This window comes from Myotis davidii, unplaced genomic scaffold (assembly GCF_000327345.1).
Source record: "Myotis davidii unplaced genomic scaffold, ASM32734v1 scaffold148, whole genome shotgun sequence".
Lineage (NCBI taxonomy): Eukaryota > Metazoa > Chordata > Mammalia > Chiroptera > Vespertilionidae > Myotis > Myotis davidii.
In genome coordinates, this window is record NW_006299479.1 from 880108 (window position 1) to 901841 (window position 21734).

General features: G+C 41.0%; 1 protein-coding gene across 1 annotated transcript in view; it reads left to right on the forward strand.

Moving 5' to 3' along the window:
• Positions 1–21734, forward strand: part of ARHGAP32 (Rho GTPase activating protein 32) — a 104460-nt gene that overhangs the window by 68937 nt on the left and 13789 nt on the right. The window contains 4 exon segments of the mRNA XM_006775092.2: positions 13275–13424; positions 19391–19493; positions 20820–20964; positions 21439–21521. Coding sequence (XP_006775155.1) covers positions 13275–13424; positions 19391–19493; positions 20820–20964; positions 21439–21521 — 481 coding nt within the window.

Sequence of the window (21734 nt, forward strand, 5' to 3'; positions counted from 1 at the left end):
TGGAGTTACAGTTTGATACTGAAATGCAAAGCTCCCTATATTCCGGCACAACAAGGGCGACAGGAAGCAATCTCCCTTTGGAGCTCTTCTTAACGTTCCCAAATGTTCAATTATTTGTGGACGTAAAAATAAAATTAATGGGTCGCCGTGTCCTGCTGGGAGTTTACTGGTCTACTTATTGATTTCTTCCTTCAAGTTCTTCATGTTCTCAACTAGTATCTCTTCATTTATTTCTTTTGTGCAATTCTCTGTCTCCCTGTTCTTTTACACGTCAGTTGTCAGTTATGTCCTTTGATAATGACTCACACATCCTCTCTTTCAGGTTTGGGTACTTTCTAGTGACCTGTCTTAGAGTTCACTGACCCTTTCCTCTGTGCAGGCATCTCTCAAGGCACCTAATAAGTTCTTACATTCTCAGCTCATGTATTTCATTTCTAGGATCAACATTGGGTCTTTTTTATAGTCTCCAAAGATGAATTCTCCCATCTTCTGACATTATTTACCTTTTCCTCCGCAAAGAAAGAACGTGGAGTCGGGAGAGGGACGGAGAGAGTGAGGAAGTGGGGAGAAAAGGTGAAGGCAGAAGAAAAGCAAAGCTTACTCTTGAGGCATGAACTTCTAAAAATGAAGGACTAGGGAATTCAGACAAACCTTCCTTGAGAAGGGTTAGCAAATTTGGACTGAAATGAAATTCTCTCTTTGAAGCATTTGAGAATCAATAAGGCAGTAAGCAGGCGCTGAGTAAGGTTAAGCAGAAGGAAATCGGAGGAGTGTGATGATGGAGACATTCTTTCCCTCCTGTATCTGCTGGTAGAGTAGAGAGAGTCATTGCAGGGAGGGAGGTGGGGGGACAAAAATTGGAGCTCAGAGCCCAGGAGGGCATAGTTGCTGATAAATGCCCCAAGCTTTCAAGTTGGGATTTTTGTGGAAATTGAAAACTGATTCTAAAATGTAGATGGAAATGCAGAGCCGGAAGTACTCCAGACCATTTGGAAGAACAAGAAAGTGGGACAATTACTATAATAGACACCAAGATTTATTGTGAAAGCTTCAGTAATTAAGATACTGGTATTGACATAAGGATTGACAGTTAGATCCGTGAAACAGAACAGAGTTCAGAAACCAGCCTGTGTACACAGATCCTGATTTATAATAGAAGCGGCGTTGGCCAGCGTTGTCAAAAGGCAGTCATTTCAGTAAATGGTGTTAGGTCACCTGGGCAGATTTTATATCTGGTTCTTCTTTAACCCCGTACACAAAATCCTTTCCAGGAGAATTATACATCTGTATATGAAAGATAAAACTACTGAAAGATAATGCAGTAGACTATCCTCAGGCCATATTTTCATGATCTTAAGTTAGATATAATGGAAAAGCTTAGTAATTAAAATTAAAGTTCAGACCACTGTCATAATATGCTATGAAGATAGTGAGGAAGGCAAATCACAAAGTGGGAACATACTGGCAGTGCACATATCTGAGAAAAGTCAGGCAACCAAGCTGTGGAAAGAAGCAAATAAGAAGAGGACAGATACACTGATTTTTTTTAAATGAGTGAAAACTTGCACAGGTACTTCACAGCAAATGTCCCAAATGCTCAATAAGCATGTGATAAGATGTTCAACATCGTTAATCTTTAGGGAAATGCAAGTTAATACTTTATTGCTTCATATACACACCCACCAGAATGGCTAACATTTAAGAGTAGCAACACCAGAAGTTGGTAAGGATATATAAGTCCGTGGGAATTCTCATACCCTGCTGGTGGGACAAACATTCTTTATACACTCTTAGGTCTTTATAGAATGTTCCTAGCAGCCTTCTTCCTAATTGTCAAAAAACAAGAAAAACTCAAAGGTATGTCCGTAGAGGAGTGGGTAAAGAAAGGCATGCCCATTCAGTGGACTTCTGCACACCAGGGGCACTGGAAAGGGGTACGGCTCTATGGATGAGTCTCACAAACATAAACACTAATGAGGAAGCCTGGTCTCCATGCACGATTACACTGTGAAATGCCATCAGGCAGAGAGAGTTCAAAGTCACGGAGTCTGAGCCCGTTCTCTGGTGGTGGAAGTTACACAGTCCTTCACGGGACCCACACAGTTCGCTAAATATGAGAGAAAAATAACAAGTGATCTCTCCTGTGCCATCGGCAGCTACTCAGTGACAGAGCAGAGTGCCTTTCAGTCCGCCATATATTTTAGCTTCTCATTTTGAACTAATGATAGTCTCAGAGGAAGTCGCCAAAGCAGCCCAGAGCTCCCATATACTCAACTTCTCCCAGTTGTCACACTCACACAACTACATATACAGCACAGTATCAAAACCAGAAAGCCGGCATTGTTCAATCCTGGTGAGCTAGACTACAGACCATGCTCCAATGTCAACAGCTTTGCACAACCATTTTTCTTACCACGCATTTCTAGGTGGCAGAGAGAGTGCAGCCTTTTGGGGTTCAAGTTCAAGTTACTGTTATTAAGTAGTTCTGCAGACCATGGTGGAGTTGATTTATCCCACCCTGTGTTTGTATGTTGGGTTATATGAGGGGATGATGAGTTGTGCTAAGTGTTCCCAGGACAGCTTTTCTACAGCATGGATTTCCCCCTCTTCCTCCTCCTTTCTGCCTTTTCTTCAGCTTTCTCTTTTCTTTCCCCTTGCCCTGCCCCCCCTCCCTTGCAGTCTCTAGTATTGACCAAGAAAAGGGTGGGAGGAGGGGTGCTTTTTATTTAAATTTTCACAAAAGAAGGGGGGCTTTGAGTTCTCCACTCTGAATAAACATAAGCGCCTCATTTCGTATACACAGCAAAATGGGAACCTCCACAGCCTTTGCGTTGGTCAGAATTAACATGTTTTTTGTTCCTGCCGCATAGTAGAGTTCTCTGTGGCCTTTCATATTTTAAAATCACATCAATTCACTGTTTTTTCCCCATTGTGCCCTACCATTTATAGACAATTTTGTATTCAGAGCTGTATTCAGAGAGGAAGGAAAGAGGGAGTTTGATCTGTAGCGGGAGATGTTGGCAGGGTCCTGAGAAGGACCCTAAAGATCTTGAATCAGGCAGCTCCTACCTGTGAGGCCTGGCAGTGGCTGGATCCCTCTGTCTTGGCTTCCTCCCCTCTGGTTTGGGATGTTGGAATCGGCTTCCTAGGGTTGTAATGAAGACTGTTCGTCTAGTGCGTGGATCGTGCCTGGCACCGTGCAACGCTACTGTGTTTATCAAAAACAAGTTCCTCAGTGTGGATTTGCATGGGTGTTAGTAAAAAGTCATTTGGAACAGCAAATACGTAAACCTCTTCCAATTCATTTATTTCTTCAAGTAATTCTAATAGGGTTAACAGTGCCTCGTATAAATATTGACTCTCTTAAGTATTTACATAAGTCAAGTTACACTTTTAACATTTGGTCAGTGTGTAAAGGTGGAGGCCATACTCAGGAAAATTTGTTTCTAGATTTTCAATTCTGAAAAAAACACCCAAAACTATTATATTTTACCCTGAGATGCTCAAGTGAGTGCTGTCTGTCAGGATTTTTCACACAGAGGCAGTATGAATTGACGCTTTTTAAAACATGTTTTAGAACAACAACCGCAGCTTATCACCAGCAAAGATATTAAAGGGCATGTTTTCTCAGCCTGTTGCTGCCAGTGTCAGGAGTCAGCCTTTTACTGGCAATACTTCCTGCACGGTCCATGGCTTCTCTCATTTATTGGGGCCTTCAGTGCCGTCACTTTCCCTGGGTCCACTTCTCCCGACCGAATGGTGTAGCTTTGAAAAGAGTAAAAACAACACCGAATGTCAAGTTCTGCTGGGGGTTCTGAGCAGGAAGTTCACCTGGTGAGGCCCAGGGGAGGGGTGGGGCTGGGCTGGAGCAGCCTGTTTTGCCAGTGGGAGTGCAGGCGGGCGGGGCGCTTGCAGGGAGGCTGCAAGGCAGGACCTGCTGAGAAGGGAGGACTCAGCCCTGCAGGCAGGAGCTCTTACCCCCCACACAGGGGGCGAGGCTTCCTAGGAACTAAAAGCCGCCGATGGGGGGGTCTGGCGACAGACCGAGCCGGAGCCTGAGAGCCTGTGGGGTCTGACTTGGAAAGGTCTGAGCAGGCGATCACGCTTCCTTCTGTCGGCGGCTGCATAGACTGCAGAGCTGCTGTTTCCCAGCGAGTCCCTGCTGAGTGCAGTCATTTGGAATAATCTTAAGTATTGATCCTCAAACCTGTGCCACAGCAAAAGGTAAGGCTGCCTCAACTAAATTCAGACCTTCCCTCCAACAGCATTCGGAACGTTTCACGGTGACTGTTTTTGCATTTTATTTGGGCACATGTGTCCTTGGTTGCTTTTAAGTGAATGGTTGGTGAGTGTTTGGAATGTCTAGAAATTGCATAGTTGAGCCTTCATGCTTGTAGAGGGATCACTATTTCTTTGAAGTAGGTTGTACCACATACGTACTGGGCAATGTATCTCTCTCCTAGTTGGGCATTACCCATTTTTCTATTAGAAATCAGCTTTTCTTTCTTAATGTTTTCTAGATCTTAAGTTAATGCACGACCGTTTTTATGATGAAAAGAGCCTACCTGTGTGCTTCACAAGCCACCGGTACAAATCATATTTAAAGCTTTTCCTGGTGGGTTCGTGTAGGACAGGCAGCACGGATTTACTAAAGAGGCTGCTCAAATTAGCAGGAGGAAGTAACCCTTCTGCCCTGTGACCTCCCATGTTGTGTGTTTTTTCCTCGTTGGCATTGGTGAGGATCGCCAGCTCTGTCCATGAAATACTTGTGCTAGTCTGTTTCTTCCTGCAGGGATTTCCTGCCACTGGGGTAGCAGTCCGCGTCTCTCTGGACCTTCTTTAGCCCTTTCGGGAACATAGCAGGGACACCAGAGTTTTCTCTGAATCAATCACAGGTCAGCCCTGTTAAGAATTTGAGCACCCCTCCCCACCCCTGCCAGAAAAGTTCTACTGTTTAAATGATACCAGTATTTTAATTTTCAAAACCGTAAATGGGGGGATTTCAAATTTTAGAGCTCTTTTTCATTGTCAGCTTAAAAAGACCCTCTACACTTGTAGCTCAGGTTCATGGTCTGAGACCAGAACTTACCTCTTTTACAGTATCGTGTAGTAATTAATACTTTATTCAGTGGAAAAGAGCAGAAGCCTGCGGTTTCTGAGGTTTAGTTCACATTGAAGAGCATGACAGGAGGAAGGGCTGGAAAATGACTGTGTGCGCGCCTTCCCGATGGTCCCAGCCCTGACTCAGGAGGGACACCCAGGGCCCATGGAACCTGGTTTGCAAAGCCTTGGGTTCTGGTTAGCTCTGTGCCATGCAGGATCCTACAGGTTCGCAGACCAAAGGTCAAGAACAGCTGCAGTCATCAAAATCACCCCTGTGGATCCGCACTTCCTGAGTGAGCGCTTGGCCTATTTGTAACTTCATGAAAGCATCACAATAACCCCGAGTGGTGTGTATTATGGTTGTCATTCTCACTGTGCATTTGCAGGAGCTGAGGCTTAACTAGGGAATTTGCTCAAGACCTTGCAAATTAGGAAGCTAAGGATTCAAACCCTCAGGTCTGTCTGTTGCAGAAGTCCATGTCCTTGTTCCCCAAGCGAAAGGTGAGGTCTTGCGTAGGGCAGATTCCAAGACGTTTGCTTTCCGTAGAGTCTTCATCATCAGTTCAATGCTCTCAAATATAGAAACGTTTCCCTCCAGCTCCTGAAAGAAAAAAAAAAAGGAAAAGAAACAAACCCAACCCTTAGAAGCAAACAAAACCCACGTACCAGGCCGCGTTCTACACCAGACTCCACAGCTTAACGAAGTGCAAGAGTGTGTGACATCAAAGGGAATATGATTTTAGTCTAATTAAAAAAAAAATTCAAGACAGAGTTTTCACACTGTTAAACTTAAGGTTCTAAGTTTTCAGGTAAATTTCATAAGAGGAAACTTGTATATACATGTCTTCCTGGGGTAGTACTGGTTTTTAAACTTTTGTCAAACAGTGCGAGTTCATCTTAGAAAAATAGGAACCCGGATCATTTTAAAATCCCTGGCAGAGTTGCTTGCATCGCCTGTGTCATATTCATCCTCCCAGTGTTGGGATCTGAGTGTCAGGAATTCATACCCACATCTTGTTTCCTCCTACTCGCCTCTGCTCAAATGCAAATCCTTTTTGTTCTGTATTTAGAAGTGCAGTTAGTCAGTCTTATATAACTGAGGTGGTAAAGTCACCACGTTAAATTTTGTTTTTACTTTGCTCTTTTTATAAAGTTAAGGAACAACACCAATCACTTGTTATTTAAATGTTTAATTTAAAATAAAAATCAGTATCAGTTTTACTGTGGAAAATGTATAGCTTTTTTATATCTCCCTAAAAAGGCACGCAAGCTAAATTTGAACCTTCTTTGATATTTATTACTGAAATGTGTAGCTCCAGGAAAAGCAAATGTATTATGTAAATAACAAGAGTGTTTTAACCTGTGACCGGTTTCCCCAGGGAACGGTGACTTCTAAAGTCTGACGTAGCACGCTGTCTCTATAATTTATCACTCTATGTATTCTAGGAAGAGCATCAGCATGATATGCTTTGGTTTCATCCTTAAGTGAGCAGAAGAAAGGTCCATTTTTATTCCAATACCCAGGTATTTTATTTAGCCACCAGTGTGTCTGGCTACATGTGGTGCTGGAAAATCTAAAGAAACAATGACTAGTAGTTGCTCACTTTCTGCTTTTCTTTTTCCAAGTGACTGGTTCTTCTCTAAAACTTACTATGGATTTGTGTTGTGGATCCCTGCTGTCATCCATTTGCATTTCAGTTAGCAAGGGCTTTAGCCCTCCCTGCGAGTGGCTCAGTGGTTGAGTGTGGACCTACGAACCAGGAGGCCACAGTTCGATTCTTGCCCAGGGCACATGCCCGGGTTGTGGGCTCCATCCCCAGTACGGGACCTACAGGAGGCAGCTGATCAATGATTCTCTCTCATCATTGATGTTTCTCTCTCTCTCTCTCTCTCTCTCTCTCTCTCTCTCTCTCTCTCTCTCTCCCTCTCTCTTCCTCTCTGAAATCAATAAAAAAATATCTTTTTTTTTAAAGGGCTTTGGAAATGCCTCCTCTTCTCTCTCATGAGTAAGTGGATGCCGATTTGATTAATGTGATTGTTAGTAGCTTCCTAGTTTTTCAGCCAAGAGCCATTACTGAGGTGTTATTTTTAGTTCAGCATTGGGTGGACATGACATTTCTCAAATACCTGGTGTCCTCCCTCTGAGGATGGAATGTGCAGATATCAGAGCCGTCCCCGTTCCAGAGCCTCATCCCTGGGCTGGCCCCAGAGACGTCCCCGGGAGTCGCGTGCAGCTGTTACGGCACCGGTTGGAGAATTGTGCGTCTCTTCTCCTCCCAAGCTGCTCATAATACAGTGATAAAAATGATTATGTACTTTCTTCCACAATCACTTCAGCCGCATATCAAGATTTAACACTCAAATTTTCCTAAAGACTTTCTTGGACATCTTGAGGGGTGAGGAGAGATGACATCTAAGGCTGAAGCTGCTGAATTCCTGCTCTGAAGCTTAGATTACACGCAGCAGTTCCCCGAGAGGTGGGAGGGGTTTCCATTGAGCACTGCCCTGGCGGGATGCAAGTTCCCCAAAGGCAGAACCTACATAGATAATGTTTACCTTTTTTTCTCTCTTCCTAGAGTGGATTCTTAAACCTCATTAAAAATTAACCTCTATAAAACATACGGCATCTATAGAGAAATCCTATATAATAAAAGGCTAATATGCAAATTGACCAAACAGTGGAACAACCGGTTGCTATGATACACACTGACCACCAGGGGGCAGACGCTCAATGCAGGAGCTGCCCTCTGGTGGTCAGTGCGCTCACACAGGGGGAGCACCTATCAGCCAGAAGCCAGGCTCAAGGTTGGAGAGCTCAGCATCCCTGGCAGGAGCCTCTCCTGCCTCCACTGCAGGCCTCTGGGCAGTAAGGAGCGAGGGGTCCCAGACTGCACAGGCCAGGCTGAGGGACTCCCCCGAGTGCACCAATTGCGTGCATAGGCCTCTAGTGACATCTATAACATCCTGCCTTGTACTGCTATTTCTTTGTTAAGCACCTACTACTGTTCTCTACATTCAGCAAATATGTAGTGAACATCTACTCTATTTTTGACTTACGCTCGGGGCTAAGTGTGCTACAGTGAACAGACAATGTCCTGGACACATGGAGATTAGAGTCAGTAAAGGATGATCAAAATTACACTAATTATATGAGAAATTACAATTATTGTATTACCAGAATATAGATGTCAGAGCCATCTGAGAGGATGTAAGAGGTGTCAGATACAACTGGACTCCGCCACATTAAGCGCATGACTTAGACTTCCTGTACAATTCCCTGTAGGCATACCTCCTATTCCCGAGCTTCCCTGTACTGTGCTTCACAGGTGCTGCATTTTTTACGAATGAAAGACCCTCCACCAACAAGAATACAACTCGCTTAACTGCGGGGTAGTCTGGAACCAAACTCTCAACATCTCGGAGGCATGCCTGTCAGTGCCTCAATTTTTAACACTGCAGGCCTCCAGGGGACTGTTAAGGCTGACATACTACATGATAGGCCATCACCCGGCACACAGTAGGCTTTCAAAAAATAAAGTGCACAAATTTTGTGCACTGGGCCTCTAGTAATATTATAAATGACCATTATATTGTTCACCAAGGTCTTCCTAGCAAATAAATCAAGGAAACATACAGTGGCGTATTGTGTGGCATGAACAACAGTTGCAAATGGCTTTAACAATTAAAGAAGATAGTATGATTACGCACCAAGTCCTGGAAATAGTATAAGTATGTTGTGTGAATTAGTTATAAAAGGGCTCCTTACTACTATTTTAAGTTTTCCTGGGGAAAAATGCATAATTTAATTTAAAAAGTGCTAAGCCTAATATACTATACATGAAACAGTAGCATTTTAAATGACCTTTCTATCTTAAGTTCTTATGCCAGCCCTTTCCAAGATGTCTTAGCCTAATTTATGTTTTTGACACTGCCTGCCAATGAAGTTTTAAATGGTGGCCTTTTTCCCTCCTGATAGATTTTCCTAAAACAAAGGTATTTTCCACAGACCTTAGAGCTTCACATGCTTTATACTTTCTCAGTGTTTCATGATTTTTCAGCTGACAGCTAGAATTCATGAATTACTTGGCGAAATTCCTTTTTTTTTCTATTTTTAACCTGTGATCTAATCTGGTTAATTGCCCTGTCTAAAATCTTACAGCAAGTTTTTGGCAGAATCAGGACTAAAACCTTTATCTTCACATTTTCACTTGCTCATGCCTGGTCGGTATGAGGCATGATTGGACGGACGGCCTGCATCAGACTTTTATTTCTTATTGGGAAGGTATAAAAGCTTTCAATTACTAGGCGGTTGGTTCAAGGATGTATTTCTAAATTATCAACTAGAATTGCTAGCATTTTATGCTTACTGAATATTTTTACCACATACAAAAGCTATGTATTTAGATATTTCAAGATAGTACCAGATACACTAAGGAAAATGGATTGAAATATGAGTATTAGGTCATCTTGAAAATTAGATCTGGGAAATTAGAGAAGAGAGGAAAAGTATAAAGTATCGTTATTCTGATAACCTTTATTCCATTTAGAAGTCATTACATGAATGTAATGGGAGAGAAAATAGATTTTATTTAATATACCATTCTATGAAAAACTATTATGGACTGAATTCTAGTGATTAGATACTGGTTTATATTTTGAGTTTAAATCATTCAGAGAGTGATGCTAACACAAAGTGAGTATAAATGAGCTATTGTTGTGGGCTTGATCCCTGGTCAGGGCACATATAAGAATCAGCTAATGAATGCATAAATAATCGATGTTTCTTTTTCTCTTTCGCTCCCTTCCTCTCTCTCTAAAATCAGTCAATAATTGAAATAAATAAAAAGAAATATGGCTGAAAGCAAAATACTCTACAACCCAGTGATCCTACTCCTGATTGAGAATGCCAGAGTTCTCTCCCTCGTGCCCAGTGAGGCACTGAATGAGATTTTTCAGTGAATTTATTGATGGTAATAATAAAAACTTGGAAACTCTCTAAATGGCAGTCAGCAGGATAATGGAAATACAAATTGTACTATATCTATATATATAAAAGCCAGAATGACCAGGACGCCAGAATGACCAGTTGCTTTGATGTGCACTGTGGCCATGATCAGCTCCCCCACCCTGATCGGGGGCAGGGCCAGCTGGCCAACTGCCTGCGGCCCCTCCCCTTGGCCAGCCGGCCCCGATTGGCCCCAATTGGGGCTGGCTGGCCAGACTCCACCTGTGCACAAATTCGTGCACCGGGCCTCTAGTATACCTCTAAGGGAATAGCTGTGTCTAGTTCACCTTGGTCTCGGCGTGCCACCACTGTGATGGGGGTGTGTGGCAGTTGAGAAGGGAGCCCAGTTTGCAAGGTGCAGCCCCCACACCTGCTGCCACCTATTTCCTGTGGCTGCTGAAACTGCAGCGATGTAGCCAGGAGGCTGGAGATACATCTTCACTGCTGCTCCCAGGGCTCCCCTGGTCTGAGCACTCCCGTAACTGGGGAGAGAGCCAGGTATGGGTGCTGTTTGTGGCTGCTGCTGCCTCTCTTATCCTCTGCTGGGCTGTGTGGTAGGGCTATACCCTGACTCCCCCAACTGCTGCCATGTTGGTTGGGGCTGTGGGTTCACCTGAGGTGCCTAGGAAGTCAGGGTTGTGGGTTCTGTTCTGTCTCTTTACCATTCTGCCTTCCCTCCACGTGCCAACACACTCACCTGCAGATGTACAGCCGTGGGCACCTTTCAGGAAATCCCTTCACTGAGCAGAGGACCCTGGGTTGTGGGATAAAGGTCCTCTTAGTTGCAGATAGATGGGAGGGGAGACGGGTACAATGGGGTCCACTTGCTCTGGGGTCCGATGCTCACAGTATTTCAAAGTATACAATAGGGACTTAGAATTTGGGAGGTGATAAGAAACTCTTAAATATCAGTTGCCTGTGCTTCTGTCCCCCTCTGTTAACTTTCTACCAATTGGTCATTTAATCTGTGTTTGAAAACCTTGAGCAAAGAAGGATTTGTGTACAATTGTGAAAATCCATTTGACATGCTACACATTACACTCATACTTGACTGTATCCTGGGTTTGATCAGGACAACCTCTGCAGGTATTACGCATCCCACCCCTACCCTCTCGTTCTGTCAGCTTGACTCTGAATTTGCTACAGATCTTAGAATGTGATGCATGTAATCAAATAAGCGTAATGCTGAGGCCATTAATGGGCACCGATCATCTTTCTTTAATGTCCTGAGAAATTAGTTCAAAACAGTCTAGGAGGTTTCTGAGACCAGATTTAGAGAACTCTAGAGTAGGTGAAGTATGATGAGAAAGAAAAAATTCTTTGGCTTTGCTAGAGAAACGTTTTACTGGGGTAATTTAAGACACCCAGTGCCCCATTTCTCCATGTCAAAGTTCACTGTGGCTCACTGAGCTGCCGTGAGGGTAGCTCTGTAAACTGGATATTGGTGTCATAAAGATTTGTGTTGGAGATACTGTGTGTCATACTGTTAAAGCCTTTAACTACTGGAAAGACTGGTTCGGTTGGGTTCGTCTCAGGTTTGAAGAGAGATTGCAGGTGAAAAATCTGTCATATCTAATATGGAAGCAGTTACATTGGGGCACATGTCACATTTTAACACTAGAACTGGAAAATTGAATATAAGTCGGAGTGCTTTGCTTTTGTCTAAGTATCGTTGGTGCTTTATTGTTGAGGTCCTTTTTCTGCGGAAGTGGCGTTATCATTTTTATGTCCCTAATCCAGCATATTTGGTAGACTTTGACCTTAAGACCCGTAGCTGCATTGCAGTCTCCTCTGTTGAAATGTTTTATAAGCACTTGACTGTCTAAAACCAAACTCCCACTCTGCCTCCTCAGTGGAAGTCTCATGAGATTGTTGACAGCATTCCAGACTTCTGTTCCTCAAACGATAATTTTACTAACTAGTTTTCTCATTTGCTATAAAATTTTATATATTTATTTATTTACTTACTTTTTAAACTCCTTTGTGAAAACGAAGACAAACACACACATTAGCCTAGGTTCACATAGGGTCGGGATCATCAGTATCGCTGACTTCCACGTTCATGTCCATGTCCATGTCCCACAGGTAGGTCTTCAGGGGCAACACAGCCTCTGTCCAGCACCTAATTGCTGAGCTTATCATACTTGTTGTATGTGGAATTTTAGAGTAGTTTATCCTGTAAGCTGTGCTTAGAGATTTGTTTGTATTCAGTTCTTTCACTGTTGTCTTTCTCATGTATCAATCAGTGGAAATATTTTTTACATATCTCTTGCCTTGATCTACAGAGGACTTAAGGTTATATTTAGTATGCCCTAGATCAGTGGTCGGCAAACTCATTAGTCAACAGAGCCTAATATCAACAGTACAACGATTGAAATTTCTTTTGAGAGCCAAATTTTTTAAACTTAAACTATATAGGTAGGTACATTGTTATTAACTTAATTAGGGTACTCCTAAGGCTTAGGAAGAGCCACACTCCAGGGGCCAAAGAGCCACATATGACTCTTGCACCACAGTTTGCCAACCACAGCCCTAGATGAATGTTAATAAAAGGTCTAATTTTTTTTTATGGGTGTGTGTTTTGTGTTTATATAGCAGTTAGTTTGACAAGTGTGTTCTGTATCCTAATGGGATTGTCCTCTTCATAAAATGAAAAAGAGAGAGTTTTTTGTTTGTTTGTTTTACTTTCCAGATTACAAATGCCATGACAATTTCTAACCACCAAGTAAAATATTTTAGAAATTGACTAGGAAGTAAAAACCACATTCCCAACGTTTCCAGGCCCAGTTATTATGAAGGTCTCGAAAGTGACATATTAGAGTAAAGTTTAGATACCAGTCATAATCCTGGGGCATCCGTAGGTATGCATTGGGGAAATGGCTGGTTCACCAAGCTTGGTTTAGATGTCATGGATTACAAGACTTACAGTTGCTCACAGTCCCATCAAGTCAAATCACAGACTGGTGAGAGGACAGTGCAAAATTGTGATGTTCTTTATAAATAACTGTTTCCTAAACTTCTGCTGAAAATTTCTACAGAATATAAAGTGTACTTTTAATACATGATTTGCAGTCAACCGGTCAAGACCTCCATTTCTTTTCATACTAAGTAAAAATGTAACCTCTTGCCACAACTAAGATGTTTTTCCCTCATCCCTGTTTTTCAGTGTCTAAGAAGCACGGCAAGCTCATCACTTTCTTACGCACATTCATGAAGTCTCGACCAACAAAACAGAAGCTGAAGCAGCGGGGGATCTTGAAAGAGAGGGTGTTTGGTTGTGACCTGGGGGAGCACCTTCTCAATTCTGGTTTTGAAGGTAAACATCCATTCTCTACTCTTATCATTCTAGTTTCTAACCCCTGCATATTGATTTTCTAGAACCAATTGTGCAATAGATTAGGCAAGTAATTTCTGTTCCATTTAAGTTCGGCAGCAGGTATTGAACATTCTTGGGTCCTTATCTTAGTTCTGGGGGAGCTGAGAATAAAGCTGGGTCTGAGAAGGTACTTTGAATCAGATACTCTGATCTCTTTGGGAAGAGCAAGACATTCGCGGGAAGCACGGTCAGTTGGTGTTATTTTTATATCTGTCCAGTTAGCTTTCTCAGCCAGCTTTCCCCTCCCACATTTTGTTCTAAAATATTTACTTAACTTCTTGTTTGAAAAATATAGCCATAGTTTTGAGGCTATAAAATACCAAGCCCAGTCTCCCAACTTTTATATCTAAAATTTTTCATTTCGTTCCCTGTAAATCAAGTTCCGATTCAAGAATTCAGTGGGTGGTGTGAATGGATAGAGGGGAATGAATAGATAAGAAGAAAGAAAAATGGGGTTTTCTTTTGATTTAAAAAAAAATGCACTTCCTTCTACCAGTAGATAAGCTAGAGTATTAAAGTAGTATCCAAAGTACCTATAATGTTGATAAGTACCAGAAATAGATGATTTGTAAAATTCTAAATCCTGATGAGAATACCCGTTGTATTTTTTTAAGACCACTGATGAAAAGTAGTGTAAATATCATTACAGTAAACAAAATACAGAAAAGTGTTTATTCTCATCGGTAGCCATGAAAATGTATTTTCGAGCCATTTTGAGATATTTTATATTGATAAACATCATTAATATAATAAAGGTGCTTTTCTAAATTATGATCATATTAACTGTAACCAAACGGACAGCTATACATTTCTCTAGCAAAATGTGTTTATTCAGGAACAACAAAGAATTACAGTTTAGGACATGTAGTCTAACTGAGAACCATGCCCAAGTCTAGGGAAACAAAGGGGAGAATGCCTTTTTAATGGATTGGGGGCGGGGCTATTGTAAACCTAGTGCCCATTGGAGGATACTGAAAGTACAAAGTATAGTGACTTTTCATTGGCTGAGTTTTGGCAATCTCCCATTGGTTGAGCTGTTCCTGGGAAAGGAGGAGCCTTTTACTCCTGCTGAGGTGATCAAGTATCACTTCCTGTGACAAAAAAATCACTTTCTGTTGGAGGTGAAAGGTATGTTTCTTGTTGGGGTCAGGAGTGTGTGTGAAGTGACAGGTGCATAAAAGTTCTCTCTTCTAGCCTCCTGACTGCCTTTTAAATAATATTTCTGTGTATTAATTTTCACAAATCCAGTACCAGTAAGGCAGCAGCAATTTTATCAATAGACAAAAGCTGTTGATTTCAGGTAGCGTGGTGAATTGTTAATTTTTTGAAAAAACATTTTGGTACTTCACAGCAAGAAACTTTTTTTTTTTTTAATAGTGTTCTTTTCATGTAGCAGTTCCCCTTAGGGATTTATCCTAAGGTTATATTTCAATATAAACAAAAATGTTCATTATAGCATTAAGTATGAGAGCAAAAAACTTGAGTATTCACTTTTGAACCATAAATTGAAGGTGTTAAAATTGTAAATTTGAGTACAGTGTGGAAATTTGAAAAATCGATAAATATATATATATATAAAGGCCTGTCCGACCGTCCGACCAATAGCTGTGATGCGCAATGAACACCAGGAGGCAGATGCTCAATGCAGGAGCTACCGAGCTGCGGTGACTTGGCAGCTGCGGTTCTCAGGTAATGCACCCAGAACCAGAGAAGAGGGAGCATCACCAATTCCAGGGTGCATCACCCGAGAACCACCCTCTTGCAATCCAGAACCCCTCAGGGGATGTCGGAGAGCTGGTTTTGGCCCAATCCCCGCAAGCCAGGCCAAGGGACCCCACCAGTATTCGTGCTTTGGGCCTCTAGTGTTATACATAAACAGTAAGTTTACCTTTTTATTTTTTATTTTTTTAAATATATTTCTTTATTGATTTCAGAGAGGAAGGGAGGAGAGAGAGAGAGAAACATCAGTGATGAGAGAGAATCATTGATCGGCTGCCTCCTGCACGCCACCCCACTGGGGATCGAGCCTGCAACCCAGGTTTGTACCCTTGGCCGGAATCGAACCTGGGACCCTTCAGTCCGCAGGCTGATGCTCTATCCACTGAGCCAAGCCGGCCAGGGCAAGTTTACCTTTTTTAAATGTATGGATACTTAGAAGATATATAAAATAAATATAATTGTGGTGGCATATTACATGTGGAAACTTGGTAATTTTTTTCATAGTTTTCCTGCCTTTTTAATTAAAAAGTAGAAAAAATACTAGTAGAATGTTAGAAATTAATTTAATAGTCATGGAAGAGAACTCTGCTAAAGGCTGATCCAGAGGAGAAAGTCTGTTCAAGTGATTAGAAAAACAAAAAAGAAAAAAAGTTAATTTGTGACATTAGAGCATAATTGTAATTTAATAAACCTTGAAGACTGAGGTCACATACATTCTAGCTGGTATTTTAGAATAATTTCCTCTTTATTGGGGATGATAACAATGATGAATAAATATTCATATGACAGAAATAATTTGAATATTTAATAAAGACTAAATTAACACAGAGAAACTTTTAAAGTTTATCAACTAAAATTTTAATTAGGAAAGAAAATGGTTTTTAATATTAAATTGATTTATTAATTTGTCTTTGAATCAATAAATGTGTGAGGAATTAAAGTTTTTTAAGATTTTGAGACTTTATATGTATTGTATATAGTCTATAACTCGTCATAACATATGTGCATATATAGAAAGAGAGAGAGAGACTATTTCAAAGCTTAAATTAAAACAATAGAATTGAATATATATTATATGTAACTAGAGGCCCAGTGCATGAAATTCATGCACTTGGGGGTGGGAGGTGGTCCCTCATCCCGGCCTGCACCCTCTCGCAGTCCAGGAGCCCTTGGGGGATGCCCAACTGACAGCTTAAGCCCATTCCCCGCTGGCAGTCAGACATCCTTAGCGCTGCTGCGGAAGCAGGAGAGGCTCCCCCCACCGGCGCTGTGCTCACCAGCCATGAGCCCGGCTTCTGGCTGAGCAGTGCTCCCCCTGTGGGAGCGCGCTGACCACCAGGTGGCAGCTCCTACATTTGACCTTTTCCCCCCTGGTGGTCAGTGCACATCATAGTGACCAGTCGTTCCGCCGTTCGGTCGATTTGCATATTAGCCTTTTATTAAATAGGATATTTAAGAGTCTGAGTGAAAACAGAATAATCCTGAGGAGGAAGAATGATGTGTTGATATTTTATATATGTAATTGTGAGGCAAGAAGAGATACAAATATGGATAGATATATAATATGTGTGATCATTCTTCCTCATGATTACCCTATTAGTGGGGACTTTAAAATATACAAAATAGAAAACATAAATATATACAATAGATTATGCACCAGATTTTTCTAAGAAGGAAGCCCACATCAGTAGAATGTTTTGCTACGTGACTCATTCTCTGGATTGTATTCCGAGTGAATAATCGACTTTATGGAGAGCTTATCCTGTTAACACTTTCTGAACTTGTGAGCACCTCCCTGTGGGATCAAGAGAGAAGCCTGACCCGTTTCTCCTGTAGCTCGGTGTTGTAAGCATTCGCGTAGGAGCCTGACAAGGCCTTTCAAAAATCCTCTTATTTGTGATCCCTGGTGTCAGAATTCACTCAGGATGATCCTACAGTTTCAGCTCCCACAAACCACAATACTTATAATTGAGTTAATTAAAGGTTATAGCACAGTTACTCACAGAACCAGTTTTTTAAAAAAATCTCCCCACATGGTACTTTTTTTGGATAGATCAAACTAATTTGTCATTTACTGTTGCACCCTGAGTGATGGAGTCAGCTGTTTTTTTGTTTCTTTTTCTTTTTGTATTTCTTTTTGTTGTTGTTGTTCAAGGTTGCTTGAATGTGATCATTAATATGAGGGAATGTTTTCCAGTTTATTTGCCATGCTCATTAGCTTTCACACATCGATTCAGCACATTTTAGTTGTACTTAGAAGTTTCTGGTGTGTTTTCATTCTTTATAAGTACGAAAGGAGAGGATGGTGGCCAAGATTTAAGAAGGCAACAAACAGGTTTAATAAGTATAGTGTTCATTCATTCCGTAACGATGATAAAATCTATTCTAGTGGAACCGTTTTCAAACGTCATTGGTTTCGTATAGGACTTGTTTTATTTGTTGCACATATCTGAAACTGAATTTCCTTACAATGAAATTTCAAATGAGATTTCTTTAAACAAAAAGGCAAGAACTTGGTTAGGACACTCGGTAAAATGATATTTGGCACAAAATATAAAATCTATTTAAAACTCAAGGTGAGGAAACTCTGTAGTCTGAACTTACTTCTGTGTTTGAGCTTTTTTTCCAACTATTTTTTACAATAGTTAGAAAAAACAAACAGGAATTTTATAATCAGAGCGCACTTGGGGGGTAAAAACGAACAAACAAGGTCCAAATAACCTCTGAAATTAATTCCTTAGTTAATCATATTTTCCCAACAAAAAGTCACGATGCATTTTCTAATAACGCCGCACAGATGCTGCTGGGAGCCTCCACCCCTAGATGAAACAACTTTTTCATAGGATTTCCATGAGATTTAAGTGAGGGTGTCCATTCTAAAGCATGTAGCCTGGCACATGTTACATATTCAGTAATATAGCTGCTTAAAAAAACTCATTTAAAGCTAAGAAGCTTGTTTTAAATGCAAGATATAGGATGTGACAATTTAAAAGGTAAAATGCAGGAAGGACAACAAAAGGCAGGAAAACCAAGGAAAAGTCTGCAGGTCTAATCATGATGTACAGCAAGTCCTCGAATAACATCATTTCTTCCAGCATCATTTTGTTATAATGTGGGTGAGATGCCGGTGTAGGAACTCTTGTTTGGTTCAATCAGCCTATTGTAAAACTGATTCCATTATATGCCATTTCACTTAAAGTTTCAGAATCCTTAACAACGTTAAGTGAGGACTTACTGCATACTATACGTGCAATACATTACCTAACAGTATCTTCTTAAATATCATTTTATTCACCACTCCTGTGTGTTTCATCCCTAGTATAGTCGTTCACTGCAACCAAATAGTGTTCGTCCAAGCACTGCTTTTCGGGGATTTGAACTAAAAGTATCAAATGGAAGTTACTAAAAATTTACCAGCCTGTATTGCAAAACAAAGTTCAATTTCAGCTGCTGTACATTTTTGAATGGTTATAAAAAGAGGTTGGGGGGCAGGAGAGAGGGGGGTAAGAGATCAACCGAAGGACTTGTATGCATGCCTATAAGCATAACCAATGGACATAAGACACTGGGTGGGGGCGGGGGGGCGGATAGGGGAGGCCAGAGGACTGTCAAGGGCGGAGAAAAAAAAAGGACACATATGTAATACCCTTTGTAATACTTTAAGCAATAAAACAATAAAAAAAGAGCTTTATCATATAGTTTGAACATCCTTTTTTACATGGTAGGCCCCAAATAGTTGGCCATTTGTGTCAGATATTCAGTGAAGTAACCAGACAGTCCCCATCTTTTCTTTCAACTTACTGTTGGGGCGCCCTTTATAAGGAGCTGATAATATTAAGTCAAAAGGTCAGTACTTATAATGTAAAGATAGGCAGGAAATTAAGGTCTTATCTACTTGAAATTGCCTTGACCTTTGTGTTATGTTGGTGTTTTATTTACTAGATTAAAAATAGAATTAGCATTGACTATGAAAAGATAAAAGAAACTCTTTTAAAAGTGAAAAATTGCAGTTAATCTGTTGAGATGTGAAATTAAGTAAACATGCCCTCTTCATTTTTTGTAGTAGATTAAAATTCCACCCCTGTAACTTTAACTCACACATTTTATTTTGCTGATGAGAACTAAGATACTCTCATTTTCTGCGGAGTCCTTCCCATCTAACCCACGTCTTTAACATTACTCTTCAGTCCCCCAGGTTCTTCAGAGCTGTACGGCATTCATCGAGAGATATGGCATTGTGGACGGAATATATCGCCTCTCTGGCGTTGCCTCCAATATCCAGAGGCTACGGTAAAACCTGCTATGGCATTTCCTTTTTCATTCCTGTTGTAATTCATTAAAATGAAATTCAGAATTAAATCTCTTACATTGATGACCATAGTTTAGAAAAAATAGGCAACACTATACGTATTGTTCTCTGTGTGTATTTTCCTAAATGCCATTTACAGCATCAGAACACATGCCCTCTTCACTTTGTCAGTCCTTGTGTCTTCCCTTTACAATAGTTGATGATTTTAGCTATTGAACTTGAACCCATGACAACCATGGCAGATGAAGTTTACATTATCAGAATAGAATTAATAGAATTAGTCTTTCATTCCTAATTAAAATTGACGAGGGAAACTTTCTGATCTCCTTGAATACCTGTTCTGTATTCTATGCTCAGGTCTGCACGTGTTACGCATTTCACATCCTGTCTCATTATCTTCCCCAAAATCACGGTGTCCTTTACACCAGCAACAGAGATTTTATTTTTGCTCAATCTCTTAGCTTCGGGTCTATTCTTAATGTGTTATTTTTCTTCCATTTTCACTGTGGTGAATGGAAATTGCCGTTTACTCTACGGGGGTTTTTAATATCCTAATTGACTGCAGAGCTCACCTCTGTTTTCAGGAATACATATTGGAAAGTACTTCACCTGATTCTGGTACTAAGAACAATTTCAGTCGTTCACGTGCAGCAAACCTCATATTCACTGATAAATCCACAAACACTAATCCTCTGGGTTGATGAGTGGTCTCGTGCCTGTAGATTAATATTAATTGACCTCCTGGAGAGTGAGCGTAACCTGCCCTCGCTTTCTGAACGCAACCTTTATTCCATTCACTTCAGTGCTACAGATTTTACCGTCTGTTACAGTGTGGTGTTGGCTGGAGATTGGATGTTGTCTCTGGCTTTCTTACCCGTCTTTAATAAACCACTCCTGGGCCATACTTCCTGTAGCTAAGGGGTTTCCGGGCAGGGTTATTCATGGACCAGCTGCCACTCTGTCCTAGTCTCCAGAATTGCCAAAATCTCACAGATTCAAACCCTGAGGAGCTGAGTCCTGTTTTTCGATCTGTGTATTAAGAGCTGCTCATTCATAAGCATTTCAGAGATTGTTGTCCATCTTAATATTAAAGCTATGCCCTTAATTTTCACATAGAAAAACACGTATGATCAAACATCCAATTACTGCTGGAAAAAAACATTAATTCACTGAGGTAAACATATCCATTCACATTTGTCTATACATTTATATTTATTTGTTATATATTTTATTTGGGTCTGTGCTTTCCCAAATATTCTTGCTTTTCCTTTAATAAAATAATTTTGTCACCCTGCTGTCTTTGTTAGCCATGAATTTGACTCTGAACATGTCCCCGACTTGACAAAAGAACCCTATGTTCAGGACATCCATTCCGTGGGCTCCCTCTGCAAGCTGTATTTCCGAGAGCTCCCAAACCCTCTGCTCACCTACCAGCTGTATGAGAAATTTTCAGTGAGTACCAGTCACTTTTAAATCAAGTCCTCCTTGGACTTTTGTTCAAAATGTGTAAAAATTGTTTTGGCCAGGTAAGAAATAGTTCCATGCCTAAAATGACTCCTTTAAAGGAAAAAAACAAAAATCAACAACAACAGAAAAAACCAGTCACTGCTACGGGTTCCTAGTTTTGGCTGATTTCACATTTTCATTCTTTTAGTTTCTGACTTTGAGCCACTACTCTTATCACACTTAATACTGGTGACCATAAAGTTTTTTAAAAAATTATCTTTTAATAGATTTCAATGTCCACATAGTGTGGGGGGAGGTTTACTTCCTTGATGCTGTATGGTGTTTGTTTCCTCATCGCTCAGCGCCAAAGAGTAGATAGAATGATTTACCTGAGAGTGAAGAAAAGCTAAATTGTAAGTGGAGAGCTTTGATTTTTACCAACAAAGTCCACTGGTTGATGTCGCATTGCGATGGTTGCAGGACGCTGTCTCAGCAGCGACAGATGAAGAAAGGCTGATCAAGATCCATGACGTCATCCAGCAGCTGCCCCCGCCACACTACAGGTAAACCCCGTGCAGAATTCCAGCCACGGGTTTTCATCCTATGGGCTGCTGACTGGCTAAGTTTTCTTGGAGTTGCAACTATTTATTTATTTGTATATTTTTATTGATTTCAGAGAGGAAGGGAGAGGGGGAAAGAGAGAGAAACATGAATGATGAGAGTAAATCATTGATTGCCTGCTCTTGCACACCCCACTGGGGATTGAGCCTGCAACC